This window comes from Scophthalmus maximus, chromosome 1, assembly GCF_022379125.1.
Source record: "Scophthalmus maximus strain ysfricsl-2021 chromosome 1, ASM2237912v1, whole genome shotgun sequence".
Lineage (NCBI taxonomy): Eukaryota > Metazoa > Chordata > Actinopteri > Pleuronectiformes > Scophthalmidae > Scophthalmus > Scophthalmus maximus.
In genome coordinates, this window is record NC_061515.1 from 27,147,501 (window position 1) to 27,172,854 (window position 25,354).

General features: G+C 47.6%; 1 protein-coding gene and 1 long non-coding RNA gene across 7 annotated transcripts in view; one reads left to right on the forward strand and one right to left on the reverse strand.

Annotated features, from left to right (window-relative positions):
- Positions 1–25,354, forward strand: part of LOC118301237 — a 1,055,945-nt gene that overhangs the window by 259,965 nt on the left and 770,626 nt on the right. The window lies entirely within an intron of this gene.
- The window catches only part of pard3ba (par-3 family cell polarity regulator beta a), a 121,917-nt gene that overhangs the window by 13,684 nt on the left and 82,879 nt on the right, over positions 1–25,354 (reverse strand). For both annotated transcript variants that reach the window (XM_035629808.2, XM_047330717.1), the window contains 3 exons: positions 21,797–21,907; positions 21,424–21,699; positions 13,101–13,212 (listed from right to left, as the gene is read on the reverse strand). In XM_035629808.2, the coding sequence (XP_035485701.2) occupies positions 13,101–13,212; positions 21,424–21,699; positions 21,797–21,907 (499 nt within the window). The remainder of the gene's footprint in view (positions 1–13,100; positions 13,213–21,423; positions 21,700–21,796; positions 21,908–25,354) is intronic.

Sequence of the window (25,354 nt, forward strand, 5' to 3'; positions counted from 1 at the left end):
ACGTAACTTTTTTGGGGGCTCTAACCAGCATCTTTTCTCACTTGATGTGGATTGAAGGTTAAAATGTCGTGAAAATAGATGTGGTTTTTAAATCCAGTGGCATATGTGTGGACACGGCGTAAGGTTCACACAGGAGGTTTAAACAAACCATGCCCGAAGGCAGAGGAGGAGAGAGGAGGAGGGGGAGAACATACACTTTCAATTATCTGTAATCTAGATTCTGGGCTCCGGAGTTTCCACCTACAAAACACGGGCTATTTACTCCAACGGACATTTCAACAGTCAACCGGACAACGCGCCGCCGTGAGCGCGACACGCAACACACCGGAAACGAGGGGGTCAAACACACAAGTCCGGCAGCCACATGTACGACAGCGGGCCGCGCACATTGAACACGTAAACAAGCAATCGCAGGATGGACAGGAGACGCACAAGGAAATCCAAAGAGGTAAGCAGCCGCGTGTTTGATCCGGGGCTTCCAAAGTGATACGACCCCACAAACAGCCACTCTAAAAAAGTCCAAATGACTCCGCGCACTACCAGCCGAATGGCCCTGCTTTGCATGTACATGTGAGTCGAGGCTCGTTCTGCATGTCAATGCGGCGGCTTCACATTACCTGACATCATCAGTGCGTCTCTGTAATGTAGCGAAAGCTCTAATGTCTCTGAATGGGGGCCAGGGAGTGAAGGCACTTCCGAGTGTGCTGCTCCATTCACTTCGTGCCCGTGTGTGTGTGTGTGTGTGTGTGTGTTTGTGTGTGTGTATGTTAATATTATGGTAGTCTGGGAGGGCATGCGCGTCTTTGTGTGCAGGTTTAATATGATGTCGGGAAGAGAATGCTCCATCTTTAGATGGCAGCGTGTGTGCTACTTAGGGGACATTATGCAAAGAGATGCATAATGTGAGGTAAAGGGGGCATTAGTCTCAGCAAGAGGCTGGGACTCAGGTGGAAGAGCTTCTGTGTGTGTGTGCGTGTTTTTCTGTGTGTGTTGAACAAGGTGTAATACATCTTCTGAGTATGGGGGGGGGGGGGGGGGGGGGGGGGGAGAAATCGAACAAGAGAATGCTGAAGACAGGCGGAAATGTGTGTTTAGATAAAATGAGTGAAATATTCTGTCCCGGTGATTGTATTAACATAATGGCCTGCAGCCATTGGTCTGGACGATCCTCCTTTATTAACTCACACACAGATTGAGGACGTCCGTCATGTGGACGTTTTCTTTTTTTTAAGACGGAAGCCCATTTCCCCCCCAAATTGGACAGCCCGGCTTCAGCGCCAGATGATACTCCTTGAAATACTGCTGTAAACAAACGAGACAGCGGATCAAGGAGAAGATGACTCCGTCTCAGCATGGAAACCGAGAAATCCATCCAGGCTCGGCGCGAAAATGCAAAAGAGCCTCAGAGGTGGACACGCACGCACGCATGCACGCACGCTTTGCCACAACTTGCACACCGCGCAACTTAAGTTCATGTCCTCATCCTGAACCTGGTGATCTTACACACTGCTGTGCGGAGCTACAGTAAGAGCACGTGTGTGTGTGTGGTCATCAGTGGAAAAGTTAATGTCTTATGCAGACAGTAGCTGAAAGAAAGCCAGATTCTCTCCGGACTCGGTGACAGACCACAACACATGCACACTCACACACACAACTAACGGTATTTCTCACGATGTGGCAGGTGGTAAAGCTCTAAAACTTTGTTAAACTTGGAGCTTCCCTGCGACTGCGTGCCTGTGCATGCATTTGTGCGTAATTTATACGCAAAAGCCTTTCAACCAGCAGATCTTCAGACATGTTTTTCCGACACTTTCTCGCCGGGGGGGGGAAGCAAAAAAGAGCCTGGACACAATCGGAACAATCTTCCTCATGAAGTGCCTAATTCTGTGGAGTCATCGCCTTACCAATTCAGCAGCTGACAAAACGCTCTGACAGAATGGTTGGCACGCGCGCGAGTGTGAATGAGCAGAAAAGTTACTTTTCCATTTTTCCAAATTAGAAAGCCGCGCGTTGACAGCGCCAGATGATAAGCATTGGAACACAGCGCACATTCTCTCACACACACACACACACACACACACACACACACACACACACACACACACAGACACACACACACACACACACACACACACACACACACACACACACACACACACACACACACACACACACACACACACACACACACACACCAATCAACTTGTGCAGCACAGCTGTCGCATTCATCAGAAAGCATTGCCAGGGCTCAGGAAATGAACTTCGCGGAGCACTTTTGGCGTCGCTGTGAATTTACGACGCTCCCATATACAATGAGCCTCAAATGATAGTCCAAGTGCTTTGACACGACGCCCGAGCAGCGCTTTTCATCCCGTCACTTAGACGCTCGGATTTGTCTTTTCCAAACCCGCTCGCCTGCGCCGTCTCTTTTCAAATGGCATAATTAGACTCTTGCATCCATCCAATCCATCTTGGATACCAATTAAGAATGCGTCTCAGTGTGGAGCCTCTGCCTGGCACCCCATACCCACGCCCCCTCCCCCTGTTGGCAACCTCAACCCTCAACGCCCCGGCACCATGAGGCGGAATCCACCCGATATCCACCCCAGATCTCGCCGACTCCACAATGGGAGGAGACGGAACGGATGAGACGGAGAGAAGAGAAATGAGCTGGTGCAAAAACAAACCATAGCAAGAAGTGGTGAGACACAGAGGTACTACGCGGCCGCTAGTAACAGCTGGGGGGAAGAACTTGAAATCACCCATGTGTACATGTTGGTGCAGGCCGTGGTCTGAGGAGCCTCTAGCACCTGTTGGTCGGTGTGAAAGCGTCCTTGGATCGCCTCCAGTATTTTGAATGCAGAATGCCTGAAGAGTGTGTCCACAATCTGAAAAGGAAACATTTTTTCCCCTCAGTTTTTCCCCCCCCTCAGTCCACAGAAGGCTGTTGCTTTTTACCCAGAAAAATGGGGAAAAAAGCCTTTCGAAGACAGATTGTAGCTGGGCCTTTAAATTTTGGCCGTGCTTTTTAGTGTCGACAAGGAAAAACAGAACTTTGGGAAAACAAAACTGCTGAGAGCCTGTTAAGACGATTACTTTCTGTTGGCTCCACACAGGTGCTGCCTTTTTCTTTTCCCCCTTTCTTTGTCTTCTCTTCGTGTTCGTTCACTTGCCCTTTAACAACTTCAATCCAAATTTCTACTGTTCTCCTTTAAATGGCTTGTCGGCACAGTCACCAACAAAACAACCAACTAAGACTCACAAAGGTGAAAGGGCCTCTTTCAAGGGAGTCGGTCCTGTTGGCACACACACGAGACGATGCTGCGTTGGGAGGCTGTGCGTGCATGTGTACGTCTCACACACACAGGAGGCTCACTTGCCCCCCAGTGTACCCTGCTCACTCCCACACCTGCACCCCTGCTCACTCTGAGCTCTCACACACACACACACACACACACACACACACACACACACACACACACACACACACACACACACACACACACACACACACACACACACACACACACACACACACACACACACACACACACACACACACACACACACACACACACACACACACACGGGGGACCAAAGGTTACACACTCTCAGACTGGAATGCAGTCTATTTTGGTAATAGGCCAATCTGCTGGTAATTGTCTTCATTGTTAGTGTTTATTTAGGCCTCAACTCTTGACCTTAGAGGAGCTTTTTACATTTACATACAGTTGGGTTCAGGCCACGACCGGCATGTGTGCGTGTGTGTCGTGGCCGTTTAATCTTGCCTTATGAGGATGTAACGGGCAGCGTTAAAAGATTGCCTAACGCAGCCCCCGTCCTTGGCTCCGGCTCCACGCGGACAACTCTTTCTGTCCAAATAAACGTGCTCTGGATCCAAGCATTTACATGAAACCTAAATAAATTGGATGTGTTTACATGCGTCAGAGGAAGCCTGTTTTTTTTTTTTTTTTAAAAAGGATGTATTTACAATGTGCTAATGCCACTGGCTTCGAGAAGAAAAACACAATAAAAAAGATGTTTTGAAGCCCGGCAGATGTTTCAGATAATGTGGCAATAAGCCACGAAACATGTTGTAACTGGACTAATTTATTTGTTTCCCAAATTTTTTTGAGGTGGTTGCACAAAGCACATGTATTATTCTGAATATTAAAAATATAGTTGGCTTGATGTCAATCAAACTTCTGATCAAGGGGCCTCAAACCAAATATGTGACCTATTTGATAATCTGGAAAATTGCCTTTGACCTGCACATCGTGTCCCCACATGAATCTGTAGGCAACAAGCAACCTGTCCCTTGTGTGTGTGTGTGTGTGTGTGTGTGTGTGTGTATGTTTGTGTGTGGCCATGGCAGTGGCCATGGGGTGATGTTTATTAACTTACTGGGGCTGTGTCCCTGCTCCTGTCCCCCTGTGGGTTTGTTTGCCTCCCCACTGTTCACTGAAATAACATCCAAATACCCCAGCGTGCCCGTGTGTGTGTGTGTGTGTGTGTGTGTGTGTGTAGTAGTTTTCATTCGTTCCTCTACAGGTCATGAAGCCTAAAAAAGGTATGCCTGTCTCCTACTTGAGTACAGTTGCTTTTTTACCAATCTGCGATACAACCGTCACACAGAGTGTGTGTGTGTATGTGTGTGTGTGTGTGTGTGTGTGTGTGTACACCAGCCTGGATACAGCCTTGATGTGTCCTTCTACAGTTACACACATTTGGCAAAAACACTTTCCAACAGCTCCTCTTCAAGTTCTGCCATGTGTCCGTGCTCCACGGCACAGGTTAAGTCTCCGGGTGTCCCCTCCTTCCAGTCACAGATTTGGGGCATGTGACGGTTGTTGGGTACCAAACCTTCTCCTCTCAAATCCAAACACAGGAGCGATGGCGCACTTTGAAGTGCGAGCGAGCGCGAGTGAGGAGGTGAATGGGAGATTTCGATCGACTTGCAGACGGATCACACTCTGCAGATTGCCCGCAGGCCAGAGACAAGCTGTGGGGATAAAGACCGACGCCGAAGAAGTCCCCGTAGGCGTTTGCCGATCCAGATGGGGAGGAGGGAGAGGTGGCAGGGAAAGAAAAAAATTAAACACTCCTCAACCGCTCGCTGTGCAGCATTGAAATGAAGTGACTTAAAACAAAAGAGAGGCAGGGAGGGAGCGGAATGTGCTGGGCCTCAGGGATGAGCCGGGGAGAGACAAGGACAGACAGGAGGAGGAGGAGTCCGTGGATAGAATCGCTCAGTGTGACTTTGCGAAAGAGAAAAGAGGGAGAAAGGGGCTAAAACTCTCGATAGCAGCGGCGAAAAAACACAATGTCTGAATGACATGTTCGCTCTTGTCTCTGTCCTCCCGGTGGTGTGAGCGAGAGTTCAGCCCGGGATCTGTGCGTTTCAGAGAGCGTGAGCGGAGGGAGTGCCCCTGCGCGGACCGATCGGACAGTGAGATGAGAAGCCGCCGGCCAGGAGCCGACGATGTGACACAACTCAGGCGGTGCAGTGGTATGAAATGATGTAGGAACTATAACAATGAATGAATCCGCATTCTCTCTCCATCCCTACACTCTCTCACAGCCGTTTCAATGTTGCCTGAGGTACGAGAGCAGTTTTGCTTTCCACAGAAAGTGTCTCGGCCCATCCTCGTCAGAAAATATATGAAACACGTCTGAGTACTCGACTCCGGCGCGGTAACAGCCCTCCGGCTGCTGGGAGTATTGTTTATTAACTACTGCGTGGAACACCGTGAACATATGGAGGCGCAGGGGAGAAGATTAGGCAGCAGGTGCTCGGAGAAGTTTGCGCGGATGCTTTGATTCACTGCAACCGAGTCACAACTGGAATCCGTCGCAGGAGGTATTTCCAGTGCGAGCTGGGTGGAAATAAACGCTTCTGATCCGCAAACAATTTAACTGCTTCTTTTAGGAGCCAATTTATTTTCAGAATATTCATGAACCATCAGTTCCCGATAATGCAGTATTCTGGAACATATAAAGGTATTAGCGCAAGAATTCAATTCAATATGCATTTGCAAAAACGCGGAATTATCTCACCTCGCTGGCAAAACGCCGGAACTAAAATGGGTTGGCACGGCTGAATTTGGACTCAATGGCTTGTAAGGAGGAAACAATCTTTGCGGCGCAACTTCAATTCTATAATTATCACCCTAAACCCAACATTCACATACTGCAAGAAGGGTCCGCAGTGAGCGTCACCTCCTGCATTCTTTCTCCTCTGTCATTTCCCTTCCTCTGCAGCTACTGCTTTTCAGAAGCTGCTGGTCACAGTCGCCTGTTCTGGATTATCCCGGGGCGTACGGTCCAAACACTAACTTGCGGTGGGGGCCTGTGCAATTATGCGGGCCAGAATAGCGCCGAGCCTGGTCCAGAGAGTCAGGGACCAACGGGACGCCCTTTAATAAGCACAGGCCTCGACAGCTGCACGCGACTTGGTAGGTGAGCAATTGTGTGCGTGTGTGTGTGTGCGTGTGTGCGAGACAAGTTGAGGACGTGTGTTTTACATCTGCGTGCTGAGAAAGGATGAGGTCAGCGGAGGGGGGGGGGGGTCATGAGAACATCAGGATCAAGAGACTGCATTTCTTGTAAAACTTAATTATGGGATTTTCTCTCAAGAAAGTTTTTGTCTGTTGCCTTTCCAAGGCCGACTGTGGATTGTGTGTTTTTATGTGTTTGTGGTGTGTTACCTCTTAAAAATCTCTTATAAAATGTGTGTGTGTGTGTGTGTGTGTGTGTTTGTGGCTGTTCATATCCATGAGCCTGCTGTGTGTAGTTTGTGTTCATTTACTGTGTGTATGTGTGTTTGATGTGTGTATACATGACTACACATGCGTGTGTGCGTGTGTGTGTGTGTGTTTGTGTGCGTGTGTAAAGTGAGGGAAGAAAAAATTATATTTCTACATGAATGTTTGTGAGAAATAGAAAGCAGGAGTTAATCGAACTGGCTTAGTGATCCAAGCACTTCAAGTGCGGCTTTTCCCACTGGGATTGAGTGTGTGTGTGTGTGTGTGTGTGTGTGTGTGAATGTGCAAGAGAGGAGGAAAGTCAGACGGAGTGAGAAAGATGTCAGGTGATGGTGTGTGTGCTACACAGTCATCTTTCTGTAGTTCTTCATTAAAATGGTTCATCAGTTAAACTTCAAATCTACACGCACGCACACACACACACACACACACACACACGTGCACACACACACAAACACACACACACACACACACACACAAAGCATATGCTAACCTGATTAACAATTACATTAGACTAACATTAGTGCAGCCTCCTTCAGGGAAACACCCCCGGACCAGCTGCTCTATCCTCTCTCTCTCTCCGTCTCCTTCTCTCTCTCTCTGCAATTCATCTTCTTTATAAATTGAAACTTCTTGAGAAAGTTTCTAATTAACTCGACAGAGAGAGAGAGAGAGAGGATACAGAGATGGGAACAATGACAGACGCTTCATGAAGGAACTGAATCCCACCACCTCACTCAGGATAACGACCCGAGTTCCACTCTCTCTCTCTCTGAAGTGACATCCCCCTTTCTGCATATATATATAACAAATGCTGCCTTACATAAGGTCCTGGTAACCAATAATGACAGACTTTGTCAGGGGGTGGTATACGGAAGAACGAAGGACACTGATCTCGACATCGAGAGGGAAGATTAAAGGTGCGACAGCTGACCAACTTATTAGGACTCTAATCAGCAAAGCAGCATTAGCAGTGGACCTTAGGAAGCTTGCTGAGCAAACCAAGATGCAACATGAGACATTGAGCGTTCACTTCTCTGCTTTTGTCCCACTATAGGTAGACTTTTAATGTCACACTCAAGGACACTCGAGGAGGGAGAAATCCCCCTTCAGTCTTCCTAAACCTGACACAACCTAAGCTTCATTTTAATACCCGATTTCATCACCACGTCCCCCCCCCCCCCAGTTCCATTCCTCCAGTCGCCCATGTCAATGCCTCCATGTGTCTGTCGGTTCCTCCGCTCCATCTGTCTCCTCCTTGTGCCAATCCAGCCCCCCCCCCATGTTAGATGTGCCATTTCTCATCCTTCCCATACCCCCCCTCCCCCTCCTCTTATTTGCTTCCACGCTGCCATGTTGCTTTGTCATGTTCTCAGTCCCCCCCCCCCCCCCCCCCCTTTGTCCTATTCCTCATAAACACATACAGGATGTTCTCTCTCACCCTCTCACCGCCTCGTTCCCTCTCCCTCCTTTACTTAATCGCTCGCTCCAATTTCCCTCTCCTCTCCTCTCTTGTCTCTGAAAGCAGCTTTCGGCCGGGCTACACCACTTTGGTGGCAGCTTGCCCCAAGAGGAGGCCCGCAGCGGGACGAGCCTGCCAGCACATCCATTACACCTGTGCTCTGCGTGAGTCGGCGTCTTTCGGCGAGAGAGACAGGAGTCGGGATTGTGCACAGCAGAAGGCGTGTGGGTAAGAGGAGGCACTTATCAGGTGAGAGCAGAGATGGCCAGTCGCTTCGACACAGTGGGAGCCAACCAATCTCACCAGTAAGCACAACGGAATATCAAATTCTGTCCACAAAAGTGCCTGCAGATGTATTATGAACAGCACATTAGGAAATAGGCTGTTGATAATAACATTCTGACTTTTTTTTTAGGTTTCTTTTCTTCCAAAAAAGCTTTAAGCTCACTGCAAGTTCACAGTTGAATTCATGCACGTTCATTAGGACTGTGGGCGCAAAAACCATCGCGGCCTTTCGCCTGTGGGCATGAAGAACCCTACACGGATCCACAGAGCCTGTGCACGTGTGTGTGTGTGTGTGTGTGTGTGAAGGCCATCTATCACCGTGACAGGCTGGTGCGTGTTTACTTAATGATGTGGGGGTTTATTTATGAAGTGATGGCCGCCGTGTGGGAGGGAGAGTGAAAAAAAGTGAGAGAGAGGGCTAGAGATTGAGACAGCCCGAGGATGTGACATTAAAATCACATCAAGGTGATGGATGTCCGCACACGCAACATTAGAGAGAAATTCAAAAAAAACAGCTGTGCAATGGACGACGAGTCGTATCTTGGACTCATGAGTGTGTCTCTCTCTCTCTCTCTCTCTGTGTGTGTGTGCGTTTCATAATGACGTCGAGTGTGTGCGGCGGCGGCTTGTGCGGTTTTCTGTGACTTCTGTGTTTCGTTTGGGTGTCACACGTGCTGGCAGGGTTGTTTACGATTCACAGGGTAATGAGTTGAAGATAAGATGCATGACTTTGTGTGTGTGTGTGTGTGTGTGTGTGTGTGTGTGTGTGTGTGTGTGTGTTCCTCCAATACCGTGTGCCTTTGAGTCATGGTTGCACAGGGTAAACAACCGCCTACTTGACTGTAATGACCCTTTGTTTCAGCTGACCACTTTATGAAGCTGTAATGAACGTACCGTAAACCTTTCTTGACATGTGATCTGAACTTGTCAGCGGTAGACAGTGGGATGTACAGTTACGACCACAAGGGGGCAAATGGACTTTCCTTCAGGATAAGAAAAAAAACACTAAAATCTCAAAGGGCCTTTAAAGATAAAGTTACAATGTGATAGAAAAACAGTGAAATGACTAACCTACTGAGTCGAAACACGCGAGCAACTGTCCCTCGAGGAAGGCTGAAAAAACTATTTGCGTGCAAACATTTGTAACTGAAAAGAATTTGGATGGGGAACCCCACCAGCGAGATCATCCAAGACGAGTAGCACTCAGAGTGTGAAATCGACTGCATAGTGTCTGCTGTCGAGTCGGAGGAAATAACCCTGATGTACGGGTCTTTTCGCACCTAATCCAAAAGAGAGGCGAGGGATATCAGCGGAAAAAGCACAGACTTGTTTTCCTTGTTTTTTGCGTCGGGTTAAGTTCTCGGGTCCTTGAAAGTGAGCGGATCCCCCAAGACCCCTAATCTGGAAGTATGCCGTCATATCTGAGAAAATAACGACGGGTGATGTCACCGGAGGTCGTATTCCGCAGATGTCGCAATCGGCTTGGACTTGGGGGAGGAACACGTTGACAGCAGAAAGGCATTTACCAGGCAGGGAGCATCTGTTAAAGAGATAGCATTGGTTGCATCGTGGGAAAAGTAGGGAGGCCAGCATTTACGGAGCTTTGGTGAAAACCTTTTCTGCCACAGAACAATGAGGGATATCAAAAAAGACTTAATTGGCCATCAGGACATTACAGAGAGCCTATGATTAGCATAAAGAGGAAACAGACACACACAGAGAGAGAGAGAGAGGGACAGTGTGACTGGCATAATTACAAGTGTGACCTATCCACAGACAGGGAACACGGGGGGAAGGGTCAAATCAGTGACAGAGAGACAGACGGGGACGGAGGGAGATGAGCTTCGGAGGACAGAAATGAGGATGGGACATGCGGCCCTTTTTGAGATTTATCTTCACACACACACACACACACACACACACACACACACACACTCCTCTTCCATATCATAGACGGCCACTGAAAGAATAAGCGGAGACATAAGGGGATATCGTAATCACTGCTTTTGTTTACGTCGGCTTAGTTTAGTGCGTTACCTGGCATCCCCTTTCTGAGGAGAGCAAAAGGAGACACACACACACACACACACACACACGCACTCATCTCCACTTTCAGACACACGTGTACCACTCAGAGAGCGTGAATGGTATTCGCTGGCCTTGTGCGGAGAGCTTTCAAACCTTCTTAACCATTCAAGGCCACAGAAATGGCTGCGCATAAAAGAGCAGCGTGCCGCGGTGATGGTGGCGGCGGCGGCGGCGGCGGCGGCGGCGGCTGCTAAATGGCAGATCGCACACGGCTCTTCTCATACCACACAGAGAGAGAGTAGGTAAAAGCGAGTGGAGTAATGTGCTGTTGAATGAAAAAGTTTGAAACTGAATGGGAAAAACAACCAAAATATAAACAGCAGCGTACGTCTTATTTATTCATAGGCCTATCTGGGATTTGAGGTATAAATGAGGTCTTATCTTCTGTAGGTTTCTCATGTCCACCTTAAAAGTAAAGTTACTCTTGAAGAAATGTCGATTTGGATCATGGGAGGCTTTACTTGCACTGAGCTGTATGCGACTGTATGTGTAAGAGGTAGAAATGCGCCCCCTCTGCGCGCGTTTCATCATGATCTGAAGAGGTGGAGGATTCTGGGTAACGTGAACCCTCGCTGACATAAACAAAAGTGAGGATGAAAGGCTCAAGACTGTGGTCAGAAAAGTCTATTCAAGTCTCTTGCTTATCCTACGGTGGTCAACTCTCTGCAGGGCGTGTGTGTCCACGACGGCGAAAGGTTTCGTACGTGCGAGTGCAGCCTCACTTTTGGTGTTATTTTCCAAAAGCATTAACATTACAAAACATTACGGTTTGGAGTAATAACAGTGTCATCATATTTTCCAGCTGTGAAAATAAAAGCCCCATATTTATGCTGATACCTCATCTAGGTTACATTCAATGTGGAGAGAAACAGAAAGTATTTAGCATTCATGGAAATATAGAATAAATATGGGAATGTTTTTATTATTTTTTGGACATTTTTCAGCCTTTATTAAAAGCAGACCAGCTAAGCTACTAGAATATATATATATTATATATATATAATATATATATATATATATATATAATATATATTGTCATACTATTTTTTTTTACTTCTTTTACTCTTACATTTCATGATTCTGTTGTCATCTTCTCTCTCTCTCTTTTTCACCCCATGTAACTTTTCTCTTTCAGTGTATCTGTTCTCACTATGTGTGTGATTGCGAGAGGGGTGTTTCATTATCAGGTTCCCCAGGAGAGGAACCCACCGGTGTTTTTTTCCTTTTTCCCTTTGAAAGAAAAATAATCAGATCAGAGGTCGTCCTTCTCACTTGCTGTACTTTAGTTGCGTCAGAGTTTACGTCCCGACTGCAGCCGCAGCGAACCGAGGCAGAAACACTTGCTGCACTGGGACGTGTAATGAGTGACGAAGCCCTTCGGGTCTCGAAGAGGGCGACTGTGGCGCGTGTCGGCGCGTGCCTAATGAAGTCTGCTTCTCGGGGCTCAATAAACAGAGACTACAATAAGCGAGGACGCGAGCACAGCGGGATGCGGGTTGTGTCGGGTGATTGGTATCGGCGACGTCGTCGGTGAATCCATCCCATATTTCCCAGATGCCTCCGATCCTCTCTTTGCTCAGTTGTGTCATTTAATGAAAAATAAATCTAGCTCGGAGGAAATGACTTTGCAAATCGCTGCGGCCAGTTGCAGCGATCCCAGTTCGGATCAAAATGTGATTTTCTGCATCCGTGGGCTCACTATTAGAAAAATCCCATTTTAAAATGGCTGATAAATGGCTATCGATTTCCATGGACTGAGTATGCTGAGTTCAGGAGTGTACGGCGGTAAATGAAATGATTCCTCGGGGTGGATCAATACAGGTTCAGGGACATTTAGCCATGCAGCCTGGCTGGGGGAGGCAACTACAGCGAGCCATTTCAGAACCACTGTTACTCTTGCCCAAATGAGACCGAGAGAGCAGAGGTAGGGGACGAGCGAGAGGAAGAAAGGTTGAAGTGCAGAGTGTGCGTATGGAAATGTCACCCGTCTAATGGATCTCCCCATAAACCAAATGAGGAGGAGAGCAGGCGCCGCCTTTGTGGCACACACAGCGACTCGAAATGTTAACAAGAGAGCTGAAAATAGCCTGAGAAAGCACTGGAGGAAAAAACAGGCAGGGCTCACAGCAGCACCGCAAGCACATGCACACATGCACGCACGCACGCACGCACGCACGCACGCACGCACGCACGCACGCACGCACGCACGCACGCACGCACGCACGCACGCACGCACGCACGCACGCACGCACGCACGCACACACACACACACACACACACACACACACACACACACACACACACACACACACACACACACACACACACACACACACACACACACACACACTCCCCGACATATCAGTGTTAGTCCGTCATGGGTCTGTGTCTTGCTCTAGAACACTCCATAACGTTTTTATGGATGTGTGGACTTATTTCCGAATGGCGGCAAGACTGGCCGCCCATTTCGGAGCTGCACTCCCACGGCCGTGCACACTCACCCTGTGCGGGTCATTGTCCAGGGCTCGGCGTCGCGCGGCGTCCAGCTCCTCGTAGACCGGAGCGGCGCGGCCCTGCTGGTACTCCCTGCGCAAACCCTGGAAATGCGGGTCACTGCGGAGAGACGGAGAGAGCGGAAGGTGTAAGTGATGCAAAAGAGAAGCAAAAAAGGTACAGGTGCTGACATGATTCTCGTCATGGCCGCCGACGTTGAGTTCTAAGATTATTTCACGACATTACAAAATGAGTCCCAGGATCCACAGCTTCATCTGGAGTAAAAAAAATCCATCTGCTCGACAGCGCAGGAAGACTGATAAGCAGACGGCTGATATCAACAAAGTATTGCCTCTGAGAAGACGTCAGCGCCCCAACTGAACTTTCTACAGCTTACAGAGAGAAAACCTGAGAAAAGGAAAATTTGAACAGAAATGGTATAAAAAAGGATGGATGTACCTTTTTGACTTAAAAGTCAAACAGCGTAATGAGGTACTAGCCTGGATTGAACTACAGACACACACTGATTGACAAGTGAGATGTTCCCCTGTGAATCCGACCTTTAGCAAAGTGAAGGATGAAATGAAAGTGCCAGGGAACAGATAAGAACTCGGGACAGAAGAGGGACAAAACTTAAAGACACCATCGTGCTCACTGGACCTCGATGCGCGATAAGCTACACACCTGAGACCTTACATAAACAAGAGCGAGGATTCACACACACACACACACACACACACACACACACACACACACACACACACACACACACACACACACACACACACACACACACACACACACACACACACACACACACACACACACACACACACACACACACACACACACACACACACCAAAAAAGGGCAACAGACAGAAATTGTGCACCTGAGTGAGCACAATCCTTCAGGATGTGCGACCGCGGTGCTGCCGTTTATCTGTGTTTACCGGCAGCGCTGTAAAGAGGTATCTAATATTGACACTCATATGCGGTTTGTTTGCTATTTGGTCCTCAGGAGATACAAAAAATATTCAGAAAATTCATACAGAAAAAAGAAATACGTGACGCGCGAAGGAAAAGGAAAAAAAACCTTTGCACACTTCGTCTGCATCCGCAAAAACTCAAATGCCCTCAACGAGTGCACACACACACACACTCACACACACACACACACACACACACACACACAGGAAGGCCTTTGTCCGACCCAGAACGCACCCACGCAGCCTTCATCAAGCCGGCACTGCTCCGTACATTCGAATGGTCCGACCTCCAGGCAGATATTGACGAGACGCAGCGAAGGAGAGCGAGACGGAGAAGTTCATTAGTGAAGTACATAGCTTACCTGTTTAAGTCTCTCCTGTGACCCTGCCTTTAATTAGAAAAACTGGCAGAGGCTCGGAGTGTGCGTCCGTGTTTGTGAAGGCAACATGGAGATCGTACAAAGGTGTGTGTGCTCGTACAGCCGGTCCCTTTTGTGCCGGTGCACATGTACCCTGACTTAATGCGGCCCACCGCACGCACGCACGCACGCACACACGCACACACACACACACACACACACACACACACACACACACACACACACACACACACACACACACACACACACACACACACACACACACACACACACACACACACACACACACACACACACACACACACACACACACACACACACACAGTGTTGCCATCATTCCACACAAACTCCTTCCCTGCCGAGTCCCCGGCGACGCTCCGGGCACAGTGTTCAATCCACGAGGATAGAACCTTTTCCAAAAGTTTCGTGTGTTTCTGCTTTGAAACCTGCCAGTGCAGATGCTTTCGGTTTTATGAAGATGGATATCGGAGGCGGCCTCGTGGCTGCTGCTAATTGTTGCTTCTGAAGATGGGTTTCAACACACAGCTTATCGATACAAATCTATGTTCCCCACACACGCGCTGCGTCCTGCAGACAACCTTGCTGTTAAGATATTCACACTTAATCTCTCGTATTATCTATTATTCCTCATGTTACTTCCTTTTTATTATGTACTTACACTCTGCCGCCCACCAGCCCATCTCCACACACACACACACACACACACACACACACACACACACACACACACACACACACACACACAAACACAAACAAACAGAGCGTCAGAGAATGAATGCACAGAGCCAAGTGGAGAGTTGGTGTTTTTTTTTCATGCCACCCCTCGTCTTCTACCGAACCCATTAGCCAATCCCTGGGCACATAATTAGGGCTGCCATTTTTGATTGAGCGTGCGCGTCGCTCTCCAAATGAAGCAACACTGGTAATTATCTCATTATGCCACGGCCTCCATCACTGACAAAGCCAAATATTACCATATTAACGGCTGAAGACAGAGGCTGATTCCAGATAAAACATGGACGGGGGGTGTCGAGGTTTGTCGAGTAGTTGCTAAGTTGACAATTCGGCAGCTGTATTTGTGTGTGTGTGTGTCGTGTTTAGACGGAGACAGGTAGGCTCTGCTGTTGTCATCGGCAGCTAATAACTGCTGCTGATTGCCTGTCCACCGGCCTGAGGCCAGTTGCACAAACACGACACGTCTGAGATGAAGTGATCTACATTTATCTCAGCGTCACAGCTGAGAAACATAGTTGGCCTTTGTCCATTCATTTTTTTAAAAATAAACTCCAGAAAATATCCGTAAAATAGGGTGCAGCAGGAACATTCGCGGAATATCCAGGAATGCATGTCTCCTATATACCTATATAATAATATATTATACAAATATAAGAGGATGTAATATAGGATTATCTCTGTACATTGATTTTCTTGACAGAAATGTTTCCATATGTGATGTATGTTCATAGGGGCGTCAGAATACGAGTGTCTGACATGTAAATATCATAGACTATATCTAATCAATGAATCAATAAAGCCTGATTTTGCTATATTAGCTCAGCCACACACGCTGATACCACTTATGTCAGACACATTCCATCCATATTTCAGAGTATATCTGACGGCGCGGGGTGATCAGACGGGCGCACCGAAGGAGGATGGAGACCGAAGGAGCAGAGGGAGAGGGGGCGAGACGCGGGAGCGGGGAGCACAGAGAATGAGAGCAAAGCCAAAACGGCAGCATCGAGCAGTGAGAGGGAGAGAGAGAGAGAGACGCAAACTTGGAAAAGAGTGAAAGAACCAAGCGAGAGAGGAACTGGAGTGAGAACAAAACCGAATGTCATATGAAAGAGAACAGGGGAGAGTGTGTGAGGAAGGCAACTATCCTGCGGTGTTAGCCCGTGTGAGGGCAGACTAATTAGGGAGTGTGCGCCGCCGGCTGCATTCGGCGACTTTTTCTTGCTGCGGCTAGCTGATTTAAACACAACACACTGGGGGGAGAACAGAAAAAAGCAAAGAAGAGCGGGGTTTTCTTTGCTGCCTTGCACGCTGGCGGTAAGCACACATCAAAGTGAGCGGCCAGTGTTTGGTTTCCCGGTGTAATATTGGGAATAGAGTCAGACAGAAACTCAGCCGAGCCCCCAAAAATGGAGACATTTTTTTCCCTGTTGAAAGAGACGCACGGCTTCACTCAACGAAACCCGGAGGAAAAGATACTCTGACCACAATCGATCCTGACTGAATTAGAACGGGTCTTTTCGTTCGTACAGGTTAACAAGAAGTCTAACGCGAAGCCGCAATCAGGAAGAGGCCTGAATACAAATGTTCCGATTTTTTTTCAAAGGGGCAATTTGGCAAATTAGTTCTGTATGAAATTGGGGGAATTACAAAAGACCAAAAAGTCAACGCATTAGAGGCTGTAATATTTGAGTTTATAATGTAGAAAATTCAACAAGAATAATCCATGCTTCCTTGTTTTCAAATTTTTATTTTTTATTCATTAAGGCTGAGGCATTGAATTATATGAATTAAAATATCAGCTGGAAGAATCGAGGTGATATGATTGATGTGATGAGTTGGTACTGCATATTTTAAAAGGGTGAAAAGGTCAATAAAAATCACTGCCGACACAGTGAGGCCCCGGGCAAACAACAGACACACTACCCCGTCGTGTATCTGTTTTCTGTTGTTAGGCAACAAGTGCACGGCCATAAAAAAGGAAACCGGATTAAGTCCCAATCTTACACCGGCTTCCCGTAAAGAGCCACTTTCATCTGTGCAACTGACCAAAAAGAAAATCTGGAAAGGGAGGAAACATTTGAATTGCTCGGATAAAAGCACACGTCAAAAAGATGATAGAGCTCTAAAGGCAAATAGGAAAAAGATGAAGCCTAACAGCACAACAAATGATCAATGGTTCTCTTCATTTTGAATTGCCGGTATGTGTCGAGGTTGTGATGCTGCTCAAGGAGCAGCGCAGGGGGCCAGGTTCACGTTCACGCGCGACGCCTTATTTTCGTCCCCTCCCGCCTTCGACGAATGAGAATAACCGAGTCGGAGCCAATCAGAGCAGGGGCGGGGATTCGCTCGAGTGCGAGTGGGAGCAAAAAATAACGCTACACGCATACACACGCACTGCTAAATGTCAGGCGCCCAATGAAAATGTTTATTTGCACTTGACAGATGAGAATGAAGATGGCGGCACCGCGGCGCCCCTGCGACACTCTTCCTCGGGCAGACGCCGGCTGACTGAATCCACAGCAGAAAACCAGGAGGTGAACTTTCAGTACAGAGAAAGTGAGTGTGCATCTGCATTAATGGGGACGTCTCTTTAAATAATATCTGATTTTTGCACCTCGTCTTGCACTTCTCCTCTTTTCGGTCTATAGGGGAATTAAACCGTGTCCCGGGGACAAGACCAACACCACTCAGGATTTGTAAAAAAAAGAAAAAAGGACCAAATCCACATCCTACAAAGTCCTCGGAGCTTATTCCTGATATATTTAAACCATTAGTCACACCTGTCTGACTGACTGACTCTGTCACAGTGTCAGGTGAACTCGAGTCGCGGCAGAAATCTGGGAGCGCGTTCGCCGATTTCCCATTTGCTCGTCTTAGCTCACCTTCATCTTCCCTTCCTTCTTTCCTTAGCACAATGGTGCATTTCAAAAAAACCAAAACCCCCCCCCCCACAACCTTCACAAGTCTTCACAGCTCTCCGCTCTGGCCTCTTCTCTTCTTCCCCCACACTCCTCTTTCATCTCGTCTCGTTGTTTCTCTGCTGCGGCCACAAAAAGAGTGCCTTCTGGCTAATAAAATTTGACAAGCATAGCTAACCTTTTTTCTCCACAGGTCAGCCGCTGGCGTAGCTCTAATCAAATGTGACGCCCATCACGGCGCCCACCTGCCATTGAGGGGCCTTAATGAAAATGTCCGACGGTAAATTAGGCAGACAGCGCTCGGAGTCCACTGTCGAGGGAACTGGCGGGGGGGGGGGGGGGGGGGGGGGGGCGGTCAGGGGGTACACCTGCATGTGTCGGGTGGCAAAGGTATGCAAACACACGTGGATCACGCGCGGGCGCGGAGGCATGCATACTTACCTTCCAAAACATTTGAATAAAACAAAATTACCTTCAGGGATTTCAGAAGCGCACACACACACACACACACACACACACACACACCATCTCTTATTTGTGCTGTGCAACGGGACAAATTTCTTCCTCAGCATCATTAAAACTGTTTGATGTAAAAGATGAAAGGAACACAAACAATGTTCCCTTGGAAAATATTAAAACATATGCATATGCAGCTATACAGGACTGCCGCATAAGTATCGAAGAGCGTTGCCCATTTGCACTTCAGCACATTAAGTATATACATATAAATATATATACCTACACACACACACACACAGTCACACAAACAGCAAGTGAGTTCAGACCAATAATTTCGGTGCAGTGGTATAAAACTCACTGGACCACACACACACACACACACACACACACACACACACACACACACACACACACACACACACACACACACACACACACACACACACACACACACACACACACACACACACACACACACACACACACACACACACACACACACACACACACACACACACACACAGCATTGTTGCTAGGTTACACCGGGCTTCCTTGCATATATATCACATGTGGGTGGTTGGGTGTGTGTGTGAAGCAAAGGCTCGGGGGGAGCTGAGTGTGTTTTAGCAGACGTCCAGATGTGTGTATGTGTGTGTGTGTTTGTGTGTGTGTCTTCTCCAAAGCCGCAGGTTGTGGAATGTGAGTGAAAATAGCCAGCGATGAGGGAGCGTAGTGCGGGTGTGTGGGAAGTGAATGGGTGTGACCGTGGAACACACCTGAGGTCATCCAACGTGACCTGCCACGGTGTTTAAAAGAAAATTCTATCACAACTTGGTTCTTGTTTTTGTTGTCTTGGGACATTATTAGCATATTAGTCACATATAGTTTCCTCCACCACGGAGTTGAGTTTTTCACCACTTTCTGTTTGTTTGTTTGTTTGTTTGTTTGTTTGTTTGTCTGCAGGATTTTGCGAAAAAACTTCCCCGAGACTTGGTGGAAGGATGGGACACGAGCCGAGAAAAAATCCATTCGATTTCGGTGCACATCTGGCGTATTTAAGGGGACTGACTTGACTCCAGTTTGGGGACATCTTAGTTGCTCGTTGTCCACCTTGTCACCTATCATATATCTGTCAAATAAATATCTGAAAAAAGACAAAACCAATGGCGATATGTGGCACAACCAGCACTTGTTAGCACAATCGGATCAATTCTTTTAATACACTAATAGGTTACATTTCTCCAAGACATGCGGACCAACAAGTGCAGTATGGTCGCCCACTAACAACATTATTAACAACCATTATTTCTATTTTCTGTCTCTGGAGAGAGACACCCTCACACACAGAGTTGACAAGCCAAAGAAGGCTCCTCATTAAGCCCAGTAACGCTGCAGACTATCTAATATACATTAAGAGCAGAGGGAAGAGGGAGAGACAGACAAGTGACACAGTGAAGGAGACACGGAGACGGAGGGAGAGAGTGAGGACAAGGAGAAAACAGGCTGGTAATGAAGTACCCACCGCTAGTGGATGAGAGCTAAAGTGGTCTAACAGATCTGTCAGGGCTGCTAGACTGTGGCTAATTATCCCTCCTCCTCTTTTGTCTGCATCCTCTCCTCTGTCACTTCTCCTCTCTCGAATTTGCTCAGCCCATCTAGCTCGTTTTCTCTCTCCACTTTTGGCTCGGGCCTCTCCTTCTTCTTCCCTCCCTCTGTCTCTGCACTCTTTTTCTCTGCTTTCTCTTTCTCTCTCTCCCTCCGTCTGTCATATCGTTCTATTCCCATCTGTCTGCTTGCCGTGTCCAACCACTCCCTCCCAGCATCCTCCCTTTCTCTGGATTAGATTGGGTGTCTGGGGCTTAGTTTTTCGATTTGCAAGTCAATAGTAATTTCTGTCAAGAGTTTAGGTTGAGGGAAAGTTTTAATGTGGCCCGAGGTATTTCGTGCGGGAAATGATAAATTTGCATCAGAATCCTTTCTAGATTTTCCTCATTTCTCTCCCTGACGTACAAAAGAACCTGAACGTTAAACTCTGACTGAGGTTCCAAAAACTTCAGCTGTAACAATATACAATACAGAAAGCAGTAACAATATTGATAAGCCTTGAACTTCTGCAAGCATTAATCATCAGAGACAAACCATATTATAATAAATAATACATTTTACTCAACAGCAGGCATATTTTTTCATCCAACTACCTTAAATTCACCTCAAAAGCCTCCATCAGTCCTTTTTTTGCACATGGCTGGAGGTAAATTCATGCTATTTAGTTCTTTATCTCTTAAAATAGGGGGGCATGGTGTCCTCATACGGCATCAATGAACAACTCAGATTGTCCAAATGAGTAATTTGACTCGTATAAATATACATATCTGAATCTGTGCAAGAACACGGCCCGAGAGGCGCGGTGGCTTAAAATTCAAACATTAACTTGATGAGAGGGCAGAGTGGAGAGCAGCCTTGTGCTTTCAGGGATGTGTTGTGCTGCACCTGAAGCCTGTGTGTGTGTGTGTGTGTGTGTGTGTGTGTGTGTGTGTGGATGGATGTTACAACAGTGAGGGCAGACATTCATGTTTTATGCATTTCGCAGCCTGGCAGACCATGAATGTTGATCGCTCATGCTGATCAAGGCGTGGTTTCTGACCTTGTGTGCACAGTAGCAAAGATTCAAATGCTATACACACATTTACATACACACATACACACACACTGTAGATATTACAGTGTTCAAGAGGTAAAAAATTAAGAGAGAACGGCAGCAGACATGCAACAATCTGGTCCTGGTAAATGAATCCAACCCGTTCTGGTCCCTCGCCCCCTTCGCTCACCTGTTTGCCTGCGTGCGATGCTGGTTCTGCAGAGCGACCATGGGTCTGGGCTTGTTCACCTTAGCGTAGAGGCCATCCAGCTCCTCGGAGGAGGCCTGGAGCGTCGGCGCCGCGGGAGAGGGCGTGCGGCTGACGAATGGCTGGGGCGAGGGAGGCTGGCGGAAGTTGTTGATGCGGGCGTAGTTGGGGTCACTCTCGTCGTCTTCCACGTCCGGGAAGGAGGCCTGGTCGGGCGTGACGTGGCCGGAGTGGATATCAGTGTAGCGTGGGTCGTAGCTGTCAGGGGGGAAAGAGGGCGGCTAAACATGAGTACAGTGCCAATACAATGCTTGGCTGCATCAGGATGATTCACAAGTTTTGTGAAATATCGTACCCATCTCTGCTGTCGGGGATCCTGCCCAGCTCCTCTTCACTGAGGGCCTCCAGTTTGCTCTTGGATGCTTTGGTTGCATCTTTGCTCTTGTCTTCTTTCTTCTTGCCAAACCTGGACAACGCAAGAAGCGAACATTTAACGGGTGACTCTGCAATCAGGGAGTGTATTGCGATCATGTGAACTTAACTCTGCACCTTCCTGCAGTCTACCAAAGGCACTTTTATTTTGGACGTAAGGATTAGGAGCTTTAATAGGATCCGTTTGAAGACTTCTATGACGAAAAAAATGAACTTCACTCGAGCAACAGAGCATGCGCGAGTTGATGAAAGAGGCCCTCTAACTCAAATACAAACACTACACACACACACACACACTCCACCCTTGCATCCGCTGTCCCAAGTGTTGACACACACGTGCACGCTCATCCTAACTTGTGTGTGTTCATTAGTGGCTCTGCCTGGAAAAAAAAAGTCTGCTTGATGATAGATATGGATATTATGTCCCAGCAGGCACTGACACTGCACATTGTTTGTGTGTGTGTGTGTGTGTGTTTGTGGAACACATGAAAAAGGGGTACAGTTGTCACGCAGCACATGGAGCATGAATACTTATAACATAGCTGTTACACAAAGCGCGTTTTGCATTTTCATATCAACTTTGCCACGACGACCATTATCATCATTATCACTCCGCAGCTCTTATTCTCTCATTTCGCAGGAAGAATTCACTCGTCACCTCTGTTCCAGTTATAATGAAGCTCTGCTTCACACTTTGAGGAAATTAACAGAGGCTCTTCCTCTAAATATTTCATATTCTTCTATCTCTTCTTCACGTAATCTTTCTCACCATGCCCACCACCCCCCCTCCCTCTCCCTCTCCCTCTCCCTCTCTCACCACCAACCTACTCCTTTTTTTCCTCGCGCCCTCTCCTCTTCGTCGGAAGCTCCCGCTGAGCCAATCTAATGTCTGTGTTTATCTCATTAACAGCGCGGCACTTTCTCATTACTGCTACAGGCGGAGACGTGGCCTGAATGGTAACCCCGCTGGCCCGGCCGACAGCGGCACGAGGTGAAACCTGGACGGGGCGGACGCCACGCCGGCATGGCACCATCCTGCAGACCAATTAGTGTTGTTTTTTTACTAAATCTACTCCCTTCACTTATTCCTGTGTGGGGTTGTCGTTGCCGGCGGCGGGTCAAACGCTCACATTGCTTGTGCTTTAGGGTGAAAGCAGGTGATCAAATGCTCTTCTGTGGATGAACTCAACTTGTTGGTGCACTTCATTTGTGCATGATATGTGTTTAATTCTCAGCTTAGCTCCGGCAAACTTTAACCCCAGCGGAGATCGAATCACGCAAAGTTGTTTACAGACACAAACTCTGGAAACAGAGTTTGCCTTTCCTTCTGACTGAGAGCTCGTCCACCTACACCTGCAACTGTGCACCGATTTGAGGGTACCAGCTGTACCAGCCTTATTCTATTCTTTCTTCAGGTGATAACACTGCTGCTAAGCCCTTGTTGCTGTAATGTTTTTCCACCTCACCTCCCAGAAACAGTGTGGGCTCTGCATCAGCACCTTTTTTTTCTTTCTTTTTTTTTACATGGAAATATTTAGATTTTTCTAAGCACTCCCACATTATGCCGGAGCCAAAAGCAGACTTGCAATTATCTCAGAGAAAAAAACATATAGAAATTCAGTATTGTCGGAAAAAAAGGAATTTCAGCACTCGCCATCTCAGAATAGATCAATAGACTTAATTATATTACACATAAATATATGATTATCTGAAAAGCCTGCTGGATTCACCCCGCCTCCGCCCGCACGCACACACACACACACACACACACACACACACACACGCAGAGCTTTAATCAACATATTCAGAGGGGCCAGAGGTCCACAGTTGGACCCATCATTATATCCGCATTAATTAGGAAAAAACGCCTTTTCTCGCCACACTGTCTGAAAGGCGATGGAAGGAAAAGAAGGGGGGGGGGGGGGGGGGGGGTGTAGCGGAGTAGGATTGGGATTCCCAATTAGAGACATGTACCTGCCATGAGGGAGGTGATTATCCCCGACTCTGCCATTATCTTATCCCTTTCTCCATCGCAAAAAAAAAAGAAAATCCCACATTTCCCCGTTGAGACAGCTGTTTAACTACGTCTCATCGCTTTATTTTTCTCTCCGTCTGTCAGGTTTTAAAATTTTTTTTTTTTTAATTACCTTTTCACTGCTATTTGTTTTGGTTATCAAGTCTGTCTCCTCTCAGGGAAAAAAACTTTCGGCTCCGTCACTCTTTTTCAAATGTGACAGTTAATTTCCTGTCGAGGGGCCGGGCCGCCGCTGTGCTCCCCGAGCACAGGCAGAGGTAAATGAATGCGCAGAAACAATGACGCACACACACACACACACACACGCAAACCTACAAAAACAACTCAATAAACACGAGTAACTCCGACACATGCAGAGTAATCCACAATCCAATATATTGCTCTCAGATGCAGGTAAGCAGCCGCACACAATACTGCAGCAGACAGCTATATACATCAACACCACGCTCCGTAACTCTGTGGGGAACGGCAAACAGTCTCATGGAAGAGGACATCTCATTAACTTAGCATTATCTACCTACACAACCACCCCATCAATCTCTCATTAGGGGGGGATGTAGGGGGTCCCGGTGAGTCAGCCCTGCTCTGGTGTCCCACTTAATACTCTCCTCGCTGTCACAAGAGCCACTTGGAACCATTATTAGTGCGTCGCTGTCATCATTAGCCCGCCGATCCCCGCCGCTCGCCCTTTGGCATCACCTCGGCGGGCTCGGGATCCTGCGAGGAGACGGCGCCCGGGCTGTGCGGTTTGTTATATATATATATTTACTATTTTGCGAAGAAAACCACTTAGAAGGATATTTACTTATCTAAAGCTGCTTTCATACACGAACATAATGTCTGGGTAATCGGGGGCCGGGACATTTTCCAGATTTTTGGCGTTTAAATTGTCCGGGTGGCTCCTGGGTAAAGTGCCCACTTGCTCGCTGTGAATCTCTGGGATATTTTCCTGCTGTACTCCCAGGAAAAGTCCTGGAACAACATTTGCTATCATTTGCATTCTTAAATACTGAAGGAAAAGTTTCAGAAAATGTTGGGTCTTTCAGTGCATGTCTGAAAGCAGCTTAATTCTACAATCCCCTTTGAACGTCAGCCATCACAGACAACGACTTTGGCATTTCACAAAATCCGCACCTTGATTTAGACACACAGGGAACTCGCTGCGAGGTGAGCGGACTGGAAAGAAACCGGACTGACTGTAATTACTACAGCTACTGTCACTCTCATTACCGCGGGAGAGAGAGAGAGAGAGAGAGAGAGAGGGAGAGGGGGTCAAAATGCATTGCACCGAGTTGGCCGCGCTCTAATGAGGCTCTGTGTGCAACATGGAGATCACGGCTAGCCAGTGGGGTGATGTCACCGAACCAACCTGTGCAATTAGCCCTCTGAGGAGAGAAGGGAGCGGGGCCGGAGGGAGCAAAGGGAGCTCACTCCTGAGAGACAAAC